The 16,449-nt window shown below is 33.7% G+C and overlaps 1 protein-coding gene across 1 annotated transcript in view; it reads left to right on the top strand.

Annotated features, from left to right (window-relative positions):
• The window catches only part of LOC110468097 (protein eyes shut homolog), a 597,595-nt gene that overhangs the window by 336,811 nt on the left and 244,335 nt on the right, over window positions 1-16,449 (top strand). Inside the window, exons 22-23 of the mRNA XM_077782364.1 lie at window positions 2,667-2,857; window positions 4,566-4,657. Of these exons, the coding sequence (XP_077638490.1) occupies window positions 2,667-2,857; window positions 4,566-4,657 (283 nt within the window). The remainder of the gene's footprint in view (window positions 1-2,666; window positions 2,858-4,565; window positions 4,658-16,449) is intronic.

Below are 16,449 nucleotides of genomic sequence, written 5' to 3' on the forward strand. Positions count from 1 at the left end.
CCATATAAAGATAAAAATAAATGGATGTTGGTCAGAATAATGCAGCAAGTTTTGTCGCAAGTGCTCTGTGCACTTGCTACAATTACATATAGAAAGCTAAAGGTAGATGCCACCAGCTTGTGCTTGTTTGGTTTTCCTTGAATTTTAGCAGATAATTCAGTCTGACCTCAGTTATCAGAGTGAAATTGGAATTTCAGGAATCATGAATAAACTGTTCCATCAACAACCCTTTTTTTTTTTTTTCTCCTCATGATTACAGATTTTACTCTTCTGTGAGATCTAGGGTCTCAAATGCCTTGTGTTAGCAAATCTCTGAAGAGCTGATATAGTTTTAACCTGTTCTCACATGTCAACTTTATTATACACTGAATAATGTGGGAGAGAAAAACAACCCAACAATGAAACCAGCCACCTCCAAAATATTAGGAAGGTAGCAGAAGGATTTTGGACTGTAGGGAGGGGATGTTGTGTGCAACTTTGCTGTCTTTTAACCAAGCTGATCTCCTAAATGAATCAAGAAAAAGAGATGGTTAGATATCAGACTTTCAGGAGTGTGGGGATAACTGACTGGTTCCTTGGGATAAGCAAAATCTATTCAGGGGCAATTCAGGGCAAGCAGAATGAGAGAAAGATTTAGAGCTCAGTAGCTTGCTCAGGAAGGAAAACAAACAAGGGTTACAGATTGACAATAATTCTCAAAAGCATTTTATTTGAGAAATTGTCCTGCCTGTAAAATGTAAAAAGCTTTATGTGCATTTCTTTTTAATTTAATTTTCTGAAATTTACACTTACAGGCTTATAGTTCAAAAATCATTTTTAAGGATTACCTACACTTAAAATTGTAAAATCTATTTTATTGCAGCACTGGTTATTGATTGGTATTGCTTGAAATTTTTGGTCTATTTTACTGTATGTTGTATGTAAGCATATGTTGATAATTCTTATATAGTACTGAGAATTTTTAAGAGCTTTGTTTGAGATTTGACCACACTGATTGACTTTGTAAATAAGTTTATACAAAGTCGTGAAAGGATAAAATTTGGCATACCCTTACAGTGATACATAAAAGTTTGACATCAACAGTTCTTGTTCTATCCCAGTATCATTTTTGTTCAGAATTTAATAATATATAGTGAGTTATTTGTTATTGGAGTTGTTATCACAACAGATTAAAATTTTACCTATTTTGGAAAATAAAAAGAGATCTGTGACCTTCAAAGATACTCTAAACCCCTGTAGACATGATTGAGTGAAATTTGATCAAAGTGAAATGGAATAATTCACTTATGTGCTGTGTATTGTATATAGGTTGATAATGTTGCACCAACATTTTTCACAAGATGGCTGAATTGTCAATATTTCTTTACATTTTTATCAGTCTTATGAAACTGATCAAACAAATAATTGTATGCTGTGAGACTAAAGCATATACCTGTTTCTACAAAAATCAAAATACTTAACTCCTCATGTTACAAGTATGGAAGAGGACCCATATTTTTAAGTCTTTACAAGCAGACAAATGTAGTGATCTCAGTTTAAATATTGGTAAGTGAAAAAACCAAAGTGCAAGGCTGTCGCTGTGTATGAATAGGCACCAATGTGCATGTCTCTTCCCTTGTAAATACACCATAAAGGAAAAAAAAAGGGCGGGGGGGAATGAGGGAAAGTGAACAATAAATTGAGAGGAGAGAAACAGGAGAGAACAGGAAACAAGGAAACAAGGAAGGAGGAGGGAAGGGAAGGGAAGGGAAGGGAAGGGAAGGGAAGGGAAGGGAAGGGAAGGGAAGGGAAGGGAAGGGAAGGGAAGGGAAGGGAAGGGAAGGGAAGGGAAGGGAAGGGAAGGGAAGGGAAGGGAAGGGAAGGGAAGGGAAGGGAAGGGAAGGGAAGGGAAGGGAAGGGAAGGGAAGGGAAGGGAAGGGAAGGGAAGGGAAGGGAAGGGAAAAAAGTAGAGGAAAGGAGTAGGGAAAGGAAAGAGGTGAAGGAAGAAGGGGACAGGAAGAAATAAAAAATACAAAGAAGCCCCTTTTAAGTATAATCATATGTCACCTGGTGGACTTGAAGCCATGTATTCACATTCCTTTTCTATTTAAATAAGAGTTGCATTTGCCCTTGCCAGGTATTGCACAGGGTGCTGAATGATACGAGGTTTATAGATAAATCAGACAAGCTGGATGTAAACCCACGAGAAATTTTTAGCTTTTACCCTCGCACCACAAAATAGTTAATATATGACTAAGATGCCAACTTCATAATTGGGTTGTAGAATGTCTTCATTCCTTTCCATACTGAGTAGTTTCTATAAATACTTCAAAGCCATTCTTTTCTTGCATCTAGGTTTGATAAAAACAACTAACTTTGGAGAAAATGTTGAGCCAAATCTGCTAGATATGTACCAAGTGTTTCATCTTTGTAGCCTAGCCTTTCAGGGATTGATCTATATGCTTGCTTAGTATAATTTGATAAAAACCTTTATGTCTAATTATATAAACTCTCAGTGTTAACATTTGACAGAAGAAAACTAACATAATTTTTTCAGATTAATGTATAAATCCTTGAAAGATGTAAAAGTTATGCTATATCTTTGCTACCACTACCAGAATAAGAAAACAGTGTGTGAAGAAAAAAAAGTCTTTATATCCTTACATGTCTCAAAATTCTATTCACAGATTTTAGTTATGCTCGCTACTATGGTGATTCTTACCTGGAATTTCAAGGCTTACATTTGAACATGCAAAATTTCATCCACATGGAATTTAAGACCAATGATCCTCATGGACTTCTCCTAAATATTGAACCGAGCCCAGAAAAAATACAACATTTTTTAATTCGACTTGTCATCAATAATGGTACTTTGCAGGTAAGGATCAAAATCTCCCACTGAAGGAAAAGTAAATATAAGTTTATTCTGCAAAAATTTTAATATTTTTTCATTTACTTACTGTAGAAGATAGTAAATAAATCTACAAATATTCTTGATATCTTAAGTATTTTAGATAAAATAGTTGTCATACTTGCTGTCTGTTATGTCTTGGCTAATATGATCGATATGACTCCAAGAGTACACATGAAAACACAAAACCAAAAAATATAGAATTTTGTCTTTACATGTTGTACAAATTAACTTGCCGTATTTTATATCTAAACTAACTGAACTTCCTCATGTGGAACTTCATTAAAATTGTCATAAGGAAGGATTAGGACATAGGCATAGGCATAGAAGTTTAGTGAATTTTCATAGGAAAATTTATCAAATTAGGGAATAGATTTTGTCTTTTTTACCACATATCTCTAACTAGAAACCTTTCACTTCATTTTTTACTTAAATCAGAATTTCACAGGATCAGAGGGAAAAAACTATTATTTTGGCTTTTGTGGACAGACTAACTAGGAATATATTTGTTTATAAACTTTAAAGAGTAAAGTGTTTATCATGATATATCTTTACCTTCCACAAATTATTCCATCTTTTCTGAGGAGTAGGTAAAGGTAGAGCTTTATGAAGAGACAGGCAGATGCTAAAGAGGCTATAAAAAGATATTAAAAGTTACTTTTCTCATAACTTATCTCCCATTTTCCTGCTAAAAGTTTCACAGAGTACCTGTAATTATATTCTTTTGTAAGAACTGTGAAATGTCTGTTAGAGGCAGCATTTTTGTATTATATTTGCCTTCATGCTTAAAGACCATGACCATACTAAACAGATATATAAACTGAAGATAAATAGAAAATAAGAAAATTACCTTTTAGTTTATTTTGTTATATTGTGATTTTTTTGTCTTTTATTATATTGTGACTATCTTTGTCCAGAAAAAAAATATGAGATTAGCCACGGGCAGGAGGTTATCCAACGTTTATAAAATGGTGATGGCTTTAGGTTCATCTTGCTTGTATTCAGGGTAAAGTAATGATGCAGAAAAATATTTTTCTAACATATCATAAGCACCATAAAATATGAAAGTACTTTAATTGACACAAATCTATTCAGAGATCCCACTGTGCCATGTTAAAACTAATTGAATTCACTTAATCATTCACAAAGCTGGTCAATTAAATGTGGATTTAAAGCCCAATGAACAAATGGTTCTAAGCTCACAATCAAGCTACAATTACAAGTAGACAAACCATGAAATCAAGTGCTTGTTCACATTAGTATAGGAAATTAAACGGTGCTCCAAAATGCTCAAGCCAGCACGCTACATTACGTGTTTGGAAGTGTAAAGAAGCCATAAAATTTTAAGTAAAATTCACCCATGGCCAGTGTTAATTTCAGATGGGTTGCAGATGGCTGACTTCTTTGCAAATCAGACCCATAATATCTGATTGTACAATACACAAAGATTAAAGCACGTCCATGCAGGTTAGGAAGCATATATGTATACTTGCATATTTCTGGTACAATAGGCTTCCTTATCTAGAACTTTTAATGAAATATTAATTTTTCTCGATACACATGACATCCTTCAGGTTTTTTTGAAGCCATTTATCATTTTAAAATTAAGGTTTCAATGTCTGAAACTGTTTAATTATTAGAAATAATGTAATTAAAACCTTTTCCTACTCTGTAGTACCAGTATTTATGTGATGATGCAGCAGAAGTCAGAAACATCACTACCACTGCTAGAGTGGACGATGGACACTGGTATAATGTGCAAATTAGGTAAGTTTACTGTTTTCTGGTTTTATCATTGTTTCAAATATCACATAGATTGGACCATTAGTAAATCCCACTGATATTATATCTGATTCACTGTGCTACCTGAACATGTACTGTAAAATCATTTTATGGTAGTCTGGGCCACAACACATCCTTGGAAAGAATGTTTAAAAATACAGTTGGACAGTGCTCATCACATCCATGGTGTGCTTAGTGGAAATAAATTTATTCTTATTGAAATAATTTAGTGTAGCAAACATAAGTATTCAGTCAGGGAAGATGCTGCACAGCAACTCCAAGCTACTTGGTTCAGGAAATAGTTGAATTTCCAACAATGAGAGTGTGACTTATAGATAAATCTTGGAAAATAAATAGATAGGCAGAAGCAGCACCATGATTTTCACTGCTGTCACTGACTTGCAACTCGTAATAAGATATATTATTCCTGTAAAAGTAACAATACGTGCAACTGAAGGAAAATAAAATGAAAATAAAATGAGGTAGGAAAATGAGGTAGGTAATAGGTTTTCCATGGTTTTTGTACATAGATATATCTAATGACCAAATATAGATGCTCCTAGAATCCACAGCCTTGGAAGTGGAAGTTTTGGCTTCACTTTATAGGAAATTTAGGCACCTAGTGCATGCTCTGAGTGCCTAGTTCCTATTAGGTAGCTTAGTCATCTTGTCCAGCAAGAAGAAGACAAGCTAGCTGTCTGCTTGTCTCTCAGGAGCAAGTTAGTCCTTAAAAAGTTTGTGGAGAAGTGCAGAAGGAACAAATATGTTTTACTGTAATAGGTCTTTTATAGCTCTATCTGTCAAACATTGTTAAATGAAGAACTTTTGCAGGGCAAAACTGTCCCTCCTTCATTCCATGGGAAATATAGTGGAGTGTGTATCCATTGTACTGTGCCTTGCTGCCCCAGATGTGGCAGTGAGTACTCAGTGAGGAGAACCAAAGCTTGTTTCTGCATTTCAGTTACCACCGCGTTCATAATTTTTTCCAGCAAATTAAACCACACTCATGGCTAGGACTGCTCAGTAACATATACAAATTAATACAAGGAGCATAAGCCAGTAATCCACTGTGATTGTGCTTACCATCCAAAAAGGAAAACCATAAACCACACCACACATGCTAATGGAAGCTAAAGCAAGTGTAAGCTCCTCTGTGACCAGGAAGAAATAGAACAAAGTATCTTGATGACACTTATAAAAGTCAGATTCTCTAAAATCTAATAACATACTGAGTTCTGTTTATTTCATGGTTATGACTCCTTTTCCATATCAAAATAGAGAAATTAAATTGGAAAATAGTTTTTAGAGAAGAGATATAAACATGATAAAATCATTAAACAGTTTCTATATGAATAGAGATTAAATACTCAAGTACTCTGAAAGCCCATTAAAGACAAGTAAGAGAGGATCCCAAAGAAGACAGATCCCAAGTGACACAGAAAGGGGATAAGTGGAGGTATAAAATTTCTAGTTACTTAGATTGTTGAAATCCATTAGAATTCAATTTTTATTCCTTTGTTGTTCATTTTAAGAAAGATTTAAGATCCTGAAAATAGCAACAGTATGAATACCTGAACCTTTCAGTAATGTGGAAATCTCTACAAAAACAGCCTTTCCCCGGCACTGAAGCATTCAAACTGTGATATCACTGTCATCCCTCAGAGATCCACTAATTACCATGATGGGAATACACTTATTCTATGCATTTTCCCTCTTCTCCATCAAGAAGAAAATAGCTTGAGTCTCTAAATCAGCCTATAACAATAGTCCATGAAAAAAGAAAACCAACCTAATCTCTATATTTTTCTTTTCCTTTTGAGTGTAAAAAAGAAAGGGACTTTCTTTCATTTACAGGAAATTATTTCAGGACAGCTCAGGAAATGGGTCACACTTATTTTTCCTGCTGAAAAAGAATGCATGCATACCATTTATGAGATTCAGTTACAGAGCAATTAATAATTCATCATTCTACTCAATTTAGAAGAGTAGAAATTGTTCTGGACATTGTTTAAGATGACATTCTGCAGATGATGCCAAGTCATGTCGGAGTGTTGGTTCACTGGAGGGTAAGAAAGATCTGCAGAAGGATCTGAGCAGACTGAATCAATGGGTCAAGGCTAATTGTGTGAATCTTATGAGAAGTGGCTGAGGGAGCTGGGGCCATTTGGCTGTGAGAGAAAGAAAAGAGACCTCACAGCCCCCTAGAGCTCCCTGAAAGGAGGCTATAGTGAGGTGGGAGTCAGTCTCTTCCTACAACTAACAAGAAACCAGACAAGAGGAAATGGCCTCAAGTTGCACCAGGGGAGGTATAGGTTGGACACTTGGAAAAAAAAACTTCACAGAAAGGGTTGTAAAACAGTGAAAGAGGCTGTACAGTGAAATGGCTGAGTCACCATTGCTGGAGATATTTAAAAATCATATAGACATGGCAGTTAGAACTATGGACTTGGAAGTGCTGGTGTAACAGTTGAACTTGATGGCTTTAAAGATCTTTTCCAACCTAAACAATTCGGTGATTCTGTGATTCTGTGATTCTATGATTCTAAGATTCAAAATCTTAGTGATGCAGATGTCAGAAAGATTTGGAATTGCGTCTCACTGTCATCTCATGCACTTTCACATGGGCTTGAATTAAAGTATATATCCTGTATATATATGCTTTACATTTTTCCCCTTTATTGACAATTAAATATATATTGTTGAGAGATAAGTTTGATAGAGTCAGTCTTGAAATTTGTGTGTTTTATAAAGTTGCCATTTCATTTAATCAACTGCAGTGTAATACAGCGTAATAAAACTTAAAATAACTTTGATGAAATATTGCTGTAACTTATTCAGCAACTTTCTAGAGGCTTGCAAATATTTAATCTTCTCATTATGCTCACTGATTTTCAGTGAGATAAATAAGTTAAGTTTTGCACAATGGTATCTGGAAAACCGGTGAAGTTAAATGGGATTATAGGAGATACTGCATATTATAACATAATGATTATGCACACAGGATTTTCTTTGTTGTGCATATGTTAAACATTATGAACAGAAATTGTGGGTAATAACTATAAAAAATAATCTTTTTTGAAAGAAAATGCTAATTTTAATTATTTAATGTTATCTTAATTGTTTGGAGCTCTTTTGATGTAGTCCTGTGATGGAAAGGATTTTGTCTTTTCAATTGAGGGGGAGCAATGCATTTCAGCTCCTGAAGATAAGCCATCTTCAAAGAACCTGCTGCCTCTACAATATCATATTAAATTAAAGTAGACTTAAAAGTAGTGAGTGCTGTTTAATACAAGTTTAAGTACAGTGAAAATTAGATAGCAATAGTACCTTTCTTTTCTCCTTACAGGAGAACAATTTACTGCTTCCTTTATCCCACAGAAATAATTCCTCACATGAATAAAATAAATGACACACCATCTAATGTTTGCAAATAAATGTGCATATTGCTGTCAAACAATGTCCTTTTCCAGTTCTCATGGTTCACCATGATATTCATGCTAAGTAAAACGTAGCAGCCTTTCTGAAGTACATTTTTCCTGATGATGGAATATTGTGACTATAAAAACTGTAAAAATTTAATAAATTTTGATAAAATATATGGACTGTATTTCCTTCAAAATTTGGAATATCTTGGATAATTTGGGTAAGGATATAACTTTTTACGTCTGATTAGTCTAATTTGTGGCATTAGCTGCTAAAACCAACATGTTGCCAAAGTTTGCCTCCGAGCAGTGCCTGAGAGATCCATTTAATGTGTTGTACACAAACTACTGTAGTTGTGGTGTAAGCCTGTTAATGGAACTTCATTGCAGCTGTTTCACTCACATTTCTGACTATTGTTTTGGATTTCTTAAGAATGTTATCAGAGAAGGGAGTGAGCTACAGTGAAAAATGGATATGGGCAATATCCCACAGGGATTGGATTACTGCAGGATATTATGAAGGGAAGGAAATGTTAGACTCAAGCACTTAGAAGGTTTACATGTTTGGTTTTGTAGTGAAGATTTCTTACTGGTAATGCAGGGGATGTTCGACCCAGTCTTCTCATTCCAGCCTTTATTCATTCACTGCTTTAACTTTTTCAATCTTTGTCATCAAAGCAAATTGATAAAATAACATATACTGCAGAAACAAACCAAACTTCAGCAGCTACATTAGAAATTTGCCTTTTCTTGGCCCAATAATCTCCATTTCAGGACAGATAAAAATAGTATATAAAATTACTTTTGATATAATTGAGGTGTCAGATCATAATTGTCAATTGCTTTAGCAAATTTTTCCACTTATAAATTGATTATTCAGTAGATGTCATGAATACAACTTCATTCTTTAATATGAGTCTATCCTTTTTTAATTTTTTTAATTGTCTGAGATCATTAGGTTTAAAATCTGGTGTCAGTGCTCCATCAGACACTGACTGCAAAATCTGGAAGATGCTTTTCAAAGAATGTTTTATTCCTCCCCTTTAACTCCTATTGTTTTTCATTTGAGCTTTCCACTAGTTACCTATAGGAATTTTGATGATTGATTGTCTTGCTTTTGAGATGTAAAAGTTTTCTAATTCCTCTAGTCAGAAAAAGATCTTTGTAATCATGCCAAAATGCAACATATGCTCATTGAAGAGCTTATATATAACTTGGTTTTGACAGCTTTTTATGAGGGTCTGAGATAATCCATATGGTGCAAAGTATCCTCTATTTATTATCCTTCACAACATGCTACAAACTTCATATATTTCCTAGGGCTTTTAGGCAGTTAAGATAAGTATATGATAGATAAAGAGGGTAGCAAATCCTGCAGATGCTTTTCTGTTTTGTTTTTCTTTGGTTCTTTTTATTTCACTTTGATTGTAAATTCCTATATTTATTTTATCACAAAGGTGCAGAACTTTGACCTTCATTTTTAACATGAACAACATATGGGTGAAGAAGTCACTCATATGTTTTTTCATGTACCATGTAGGTGTCATATGCTCTACTTAATGGTCCATATCCTCAAAACCCATTGTAAGTCATAAGATATTATTAGCAATTGCTGCTGTTTAGTTAGAAAACGGTATTGAATATTTATAAAATGCAGTGAGAAATATATTCTTGATATAAAATAGCTTCAGGGTCTTTAAATTTTCTTCATGTCTCCCAAGAAAGCTGTCAGTGGACTTGAATCAGCTGCAAGAAGGTTAAGTACTTGGATCCAGCAGGGTTTAGCCTGTTTTATATTTGTTACAAATACAAATGATTCGGAGAGTTGCTGGGCCTCTAAACTGTCCATTGACAGGATCCTCACAAACATATTTCTTAGCCACAGTTTTGTTGGTCTTTTTTCCAGTCCCTCCTAAAGTGCCAAGTGTAAAACTAGGAGTGAATGAAATACATGTGCTGACTTATCTAATAATTTCTAATTTTTATATGGTCTGAAACTTTTCTCAGATCACTGGAGTGTACTTAGAAAAAGTACAGGTTTTAATACTTAGTTCAATTTATTTATGATGTATTAACACTGGTAATAATATTACATTTGTACTTTCTTAAATTCACTGTATGTTAAGTCTTAAGTAGGTTATATCTCCTACTTAATATCCAATATACATTTCAGAGATTCTGTCACTGAAAACAAACTGGTTTGAAAATATAGCTTAAAAATATAGGCAATTTCATTTAATATGGATTGAAAATAATTAAAACATTGGAAATATTGATACTGATGTCAAGACCTGGATTTTTAAAGTGGAAAATAGGAATGAGTTGATCATGAAGTATGAAGAAAATTGGAAGGATTGTTTTTTTTCATTTTGGTTTGGGGTTTTTGGACAACGATAAAGAAATTTAATGTCAAATACATATGGTAACTATCACACAGATGAGCAGGAAAATGAACAATATCTCAAAAAAATGTATTATGAAATACTTGTGAAAGGAAAAAGATACTAACTTTGTAACAGCATAGGTTGACTATTGGCACAAGTAGCTAAAAAGGTGGACACTAATTTCTGTCACAGTGAGGTGACTCTCTTACTGCCCACTAGCAGAGCATAACAGTTCCCCAGAAATGCTAATTCTGGATTGAAGCAACAGAATCAAAGATATTCTAATATATGAACTGTGAAACTGAAGCCAAATAAGAATCAAAAAACACTAAATAGAGGAAAAGTTTTGAAATTTTTCTACTCAGAACATATGTGTTTTCCAGTTCATTCTGCTAATGTGCATGGCACATTTAGAGAGAGTTAATTTGATTTTAATCCTTTCACAGATCAGTAGAGGAGGAATCAAGCCAATAATATTCCCTCCTGTGACTAATTTTATTTTTTACTTTATATAATAAATACTTTATAATTTAAATGTACTTTAATGTGTGTTTTTTTTGGGAGCTGGAGTTGTTTAGCTGGAAGAAAAGGAGGTTCAGGAGAGACCATGTTGCTCTCCATAAGTACAAAGGAGGTTGTAGCCAGGAGGAGGTCAATACCCTCTCCCAAGTAACAAGACAAGAGGAAATGGCCTCAAGTTGCACCAGGGTAAGTTTAGGCTGAATATTAGGAAAAATTTCTTCCCGGTATTGGTTGTTAAACATTGGAAAAGGCTGCCCAAATAAGTGGTTGTGTCACCATCACTGGAAGTATTTTTTTAAAAATAATGGTTGCACTTAGGGACATAGTTTTGTGATGAACTTAGTATTAGGTTAATGGTTTGACTGGGTGATCTTTGAGGTCTTTTCCAACCTTAATTATTGTATTATTCTGTGATAGTTCTCCCTTTTTAATGACTTAAAGCACTGTGGAAATAATGACTCTGTAGATGCTAGAGAGCAATAACAGCATCTCACTAAAAAATGAAGATAAGGACACTGATCCATATGTAGGTTGATCCATACATAGGTTGAATAGGAGAATGCATTTATTATATCTGCTGCTGAACAATTATTAAGGAAAGAGATAGGCCATCCATGAATTTGTTTACCCAATTTCCTTTGTGAATCAGCATAGATTTCTACAGCTGAAGATCATTTTTGTGCACAAATACCAGAAATAGGTTTCAAGTAGACTGTATCACTGCAGTCATATTCTATTAGTCCTAGATATTTTTAAAATACCAGTTAGACTGAATTATTTTTTTAAAAGAGATACACAACTAATGGTTCTACTGTTCTTTGAAGTGTCTTTATTGTAAAAAACAAAAGTATATTTTAATTCTAGATTCAGAAATTGTTTCTTTTTTTCCCCTACTAGAAATTGCCTTTCTTTGTCTATCCTTATTACAAAAAGCAAAGAAACAACTTGTCTCTCTTACTGACTGCTGCATATCACCAAATACCACATCTGTTAGATATATTGTCTAAACAATTAATGTATTTGCTGGAGGCATTTCCTCAGGACATTTCTTTAGCTGGTTCTCTCTTTAATAGTATTTAAATCCTGTTCTATCCCATATAATTTATGAAATAGTTCTTAACTCTATTGTTCACTTATTAATTTCACAGAACATTCAAAATTTTCTCACCAGAATAACTCAAATTGCTATTTTAAAAAATAAAGTAATAACAATATCAGCTGACTTTTAAAATATGTTATAAATATTTTTTTTCCTTATAAAAAGTAGAATGTAACAGTATCCTATTTCTGAATGGATTTTAGTTTTAGGAAAGCAGACATAACATATATAATACACATAATCTAGTATTTCTTTTTATACACTTAAATGCACTGAGATCTTTGATTTTGTAATCAAAGTGATTTTAAGAACTCAGGTTTTCACATATGATATCAAAAAATATATGCATATTAATAACGAGTAAATATACAAGGTATCATAAAGGAAGCTTAGTGGAGAAAAAACAGTGTCAGTTTTAAAAATATTTTATAGAACTTCTTTTTCTCTCTATGGATGAATGTTTGACATGATTTGGACACAGCAGCATAAGGTTACATAAGCTAGCATTTTTATCTAAGTTAAAATTTCTAAAATTTCTTGGGTTTCAGATTTCAGGCCAGAAGGGAACATTATTTGACCACCAAGGGTCAAACAAAGGGACCACTAGTTTGACCTCTTCTATATCTTAAATGATAAATAATTTATTTGAAGTCTAGGAAAAACATAAACTTCATTTAAATCAAACTCTTCTATTAAATATTTTCCTATGATACACTTTACTGTGGTCATCTCTTCCTAAACCCACAGCATTGGTGGACAGTTTATGTATACAGATCATTCTGTCTTACAAACCGCAGCCCGTACTTCAGTAAAAAGCTGAAAATAAAAAGTGGGTAAAGTGTCTGACCCTGCTAACCCTGTGTCTCAGGTATTGACGTAATGCTCAAAACTGAGCCAGTAGTGCAGACATATAAGAGGTGTAATTCACTTTCACCTCAAAGATCTTTTTGTCTGCTAGATACCCTTTCACCATTCTGTTATTTGAGACATGTCAAGAAAATGGAAAAATGAAAATAATTATATGGTTCTGTAGTGGGAGAAAAATGCTGATAGGCACTGCACATTGCATCCAGAAACCTGAAGACATACATTTTTTTTTAAGTCATTGTACTGCAGCAGATATGAGGCAGCATGTGTATTTGAAAGTTGATGCAAGCAGATGTTTTCTCTTCCGAATAAAGTGGGATATGCAAAGAACAGGACAGACAGTATAGCAGTCTTGTTTACTCAGTGCTGTGTGAATTCTGTGCACTGTAACTCCTACTTAGCAAGAAGGAACCTGGCTTTTTGCTTTATCCCACATGAATCCCTTTCAGTCAGAGTTATCTGGAGGCAGGGAGACTGCATCTCCTCTGAAAGCAAATAAGCTTTTTTTTCCCTGAAGGGCAGGATGGAGCTTGCAGAGAGTCTGCAGCAACAGCACAGACAGAAAATCCTGAAAAAAAGAAGATGAAGGAGAGACAAAAGAAAGAGATTTTGTTTAGGACCAGCTGTATCTAGTAGAAAATTTATTTCAAGTTAGAGAATAAATTTGCTTTCAAGGCTTTTATTTAATCATGCTTATTGCTACACTTCCATTACTAAAAAATAATCTTTTAAGAATCTAGTTATCTTCTGTGCTAAATAAAGTCTACCCTTAAAAAGGGGGGTCATGACTTTTTGGATTAGTTACTCTAACAAAAGGGAGACAATTCAGAATGCCTTCAAAGGTACACTTTTGACCTCAAAATTCTTGATTGTTTTTTCCATGTTTAAACCGCTTTTCTTTTTTCTTTGTTTGGCTACTGACACATGTTGCCAGGTCTCATGTAGGGCTCTTTGCCAAAGCTGTAACTATATAAGATGCCAGAGAGATTATCCAGGCTCCATTATATCTTCTGTATATATTCACAACCCTCCACTAACTTTAGAATTTCTTTAAAACGTTTTCATTCTTAAAATTATCAATTTAACTTTCTTTCAGAAACAAAATTTCTGTCAGTAAACAATCATGGGATAATATTGTTGATGCTACAGGATGATACTCCTTTTGAACTGTGTAGGAAAGATCTTGGTCTTGCATTGCCATACATGGCAGAATACCTTTTGCTGTTATCAAGTTACTAAAGCAATAACTTTATTCATTTAGCAAGAATTAGGATTCCACAGAGAAAGGAATAATGGAAAAGGATAAAACCTAGAAACTATGTCAGAGAAACTCTGAATAGATATTTTTTGTATCTTGCATTTAGTTTCCAAAAACTGAAAATATTGAAAGTAGACTTTCTGCTTACATAGCTGTCTGAGTACAGGGGAAAAAACCCTACCTTGCACTGATCAAGTCATCTACTAAAACAAAAGTTTAAAACTTATGGCACTTTTTTCATCTAAGTAATGTTATTTTATTTTGCATCGATGCAAAGTTAAAAAATGCTAATTGAAATCAAAACCCATTATGAAATTGAAGCTTAAGATGTTGCACATTTTCTTTAATTTTCCAGACTGGCTATTTTTCACAAACTTATGAATCAACAGAGAATAAGCAACAGCATTTTCCTTGTAATATCATTGAGCACAATGGATTTAATTATACTAAATTGACCCTAATAACAGTTAATAGTGATTTAATACCACCAATTAGTTTGATACAAACTGTTGTTTTACAGGCTCTTTAAGATAAAAGGTTATTTAGTCATGCTACATCTTGGGTACAAATCACATTCTCCACATTTTCAGAACTCTACCTTAATGGAGACACTCATTAAAATTTGGAATCATGGAAGGGACAAATATTTAGTGTGTTGTGAAGTTTTCCTCCTCAGATTGTTTAACCAAAAAAAAATTCTAAAAATGGTTCTGTCATAGCTACTTTATTTTGTTTTGGATCTCGAAAGAGATCATTAGTGTCACTTATAAGAATTAAATTTTTCTACTTTATCTTCTGAAGCAGCTTACTGCAGGGACAGAAACATAAAAACAGTAAAATAAAACTCTAATAACAGGCCAATAACAATACATCAGGCTTTGTTCTGTATTATTTTCTGTGAAACATCAAAAGGTAGTTATGGATACTAGAAGTGGGTTAAGTATTCTATGGCTGCTTTGGGCATATGTCATAAACATAGAACTTATATTAAGGAGAACACAGATAGGGTATAGAGATCAGAAATAACATTGGCCAGCAGAGTTGATGTAAATATGAATTCCCACAATGTAGCTATTTTTTTTAAATTAAAAGCAGTCTTTAAGATTCACTTAAAATTACAGTGTTTCAAGTCTAAATCCAACTCTAAGCTTCCTGCTGTTTGAATACTTGAATACAGTATACTCATTTGAACCAAACTTTTCCCTAAGTGACACTTACATTTGCATGAACTTTAAATAAGTGCAAATAGTTTTCTAAGCTTAATTTCTATAAGTAGTAACTATGGTTGGTATGATGTGAGCAGCAAGCAACTAGAAGCAGGAAACTGGAAAGATCAAAAGGGCCAGAGGCATAGATAGTTGCTTTTTCTTTAGCTATAGCTATAATAGTAAATTAAACTAAAATGTGAAGGCTAGTCCCTGGACTGAGGCCAACTGGCAAGTCTGAGGTCATGTGTATAAAAACATTTATGGTGGAAAAGTTTGGTAAAATGAGTTTTAAATGATTCCTGAATTGTACTAACCAGTGAATTTTGTAAGTTTCAGAATTGAAGATAATATGTAATTTCCATAGTAACTGCAACAGAAATAGTGATGACTTCATAAAAATATGAATGATTCCATGTCAGGATTTGAAACCAAATTGTGGACTTTAGTGTAGTAGTGTAAGTTGAATTTCTGTGAAAAGAAAAGGGGATACTCTTTTTATTTATTTATTTCTTAGAATATGAAACAAAGTTAATTTCTTCCCTTTCTTGTATTATTAAAGAAATTTGTATCATTAGCTTCATTGTTCCTATTTGTTTAGTTAAATCACAGTTAATTGTAAGACTAGAGGAAGAAATCAGCTTAGGGCCCAGGAAATGTGCTATCAGAGAAATGAGAATAAATATGTTGTTGACTAGTAAGTTTATCTACAACATGGAAATGTGTGTTACCTGATGTCTCAGTAGGGCAAAGTCAGCACCAACAGATGAGAGCAGTCTAAAATTATGCATTTTACTGCAGAGTGAAAATGTAATGGCCAGTGAGTGAACTGGTATACTTTCTATCTAGATAAATTTATTGCAAGTGATAAGAGATTCTGCCCTATTCTGTAACTGTTATTAGTATGGAGTTCCTGGGGTTTTCTTTGCTGAAGGAAGGTATCTTAGGATTGTAGAATTGGGCTAAAAGGGGCTTCAGGAGGTCTTTAGCCCAACCTCCTGCTCAAATCAGGGCCAGCCA

The sequence above is a fragment of the Lonchura striata genome, chromosome 3 (assembly GCF_046129695.1).
Source record: "Lonchura striata isolate bLonStr1 chromosome 3, bLonStr1.mat, whole genome shotgun sequence".
In the NCBI taxonomy this organism is placed as follows: Eukaryota; Metazoa; Chordata; class Aves; order Passeriformes; family Estrildidae; genus Lonchura; species Lonchura striata.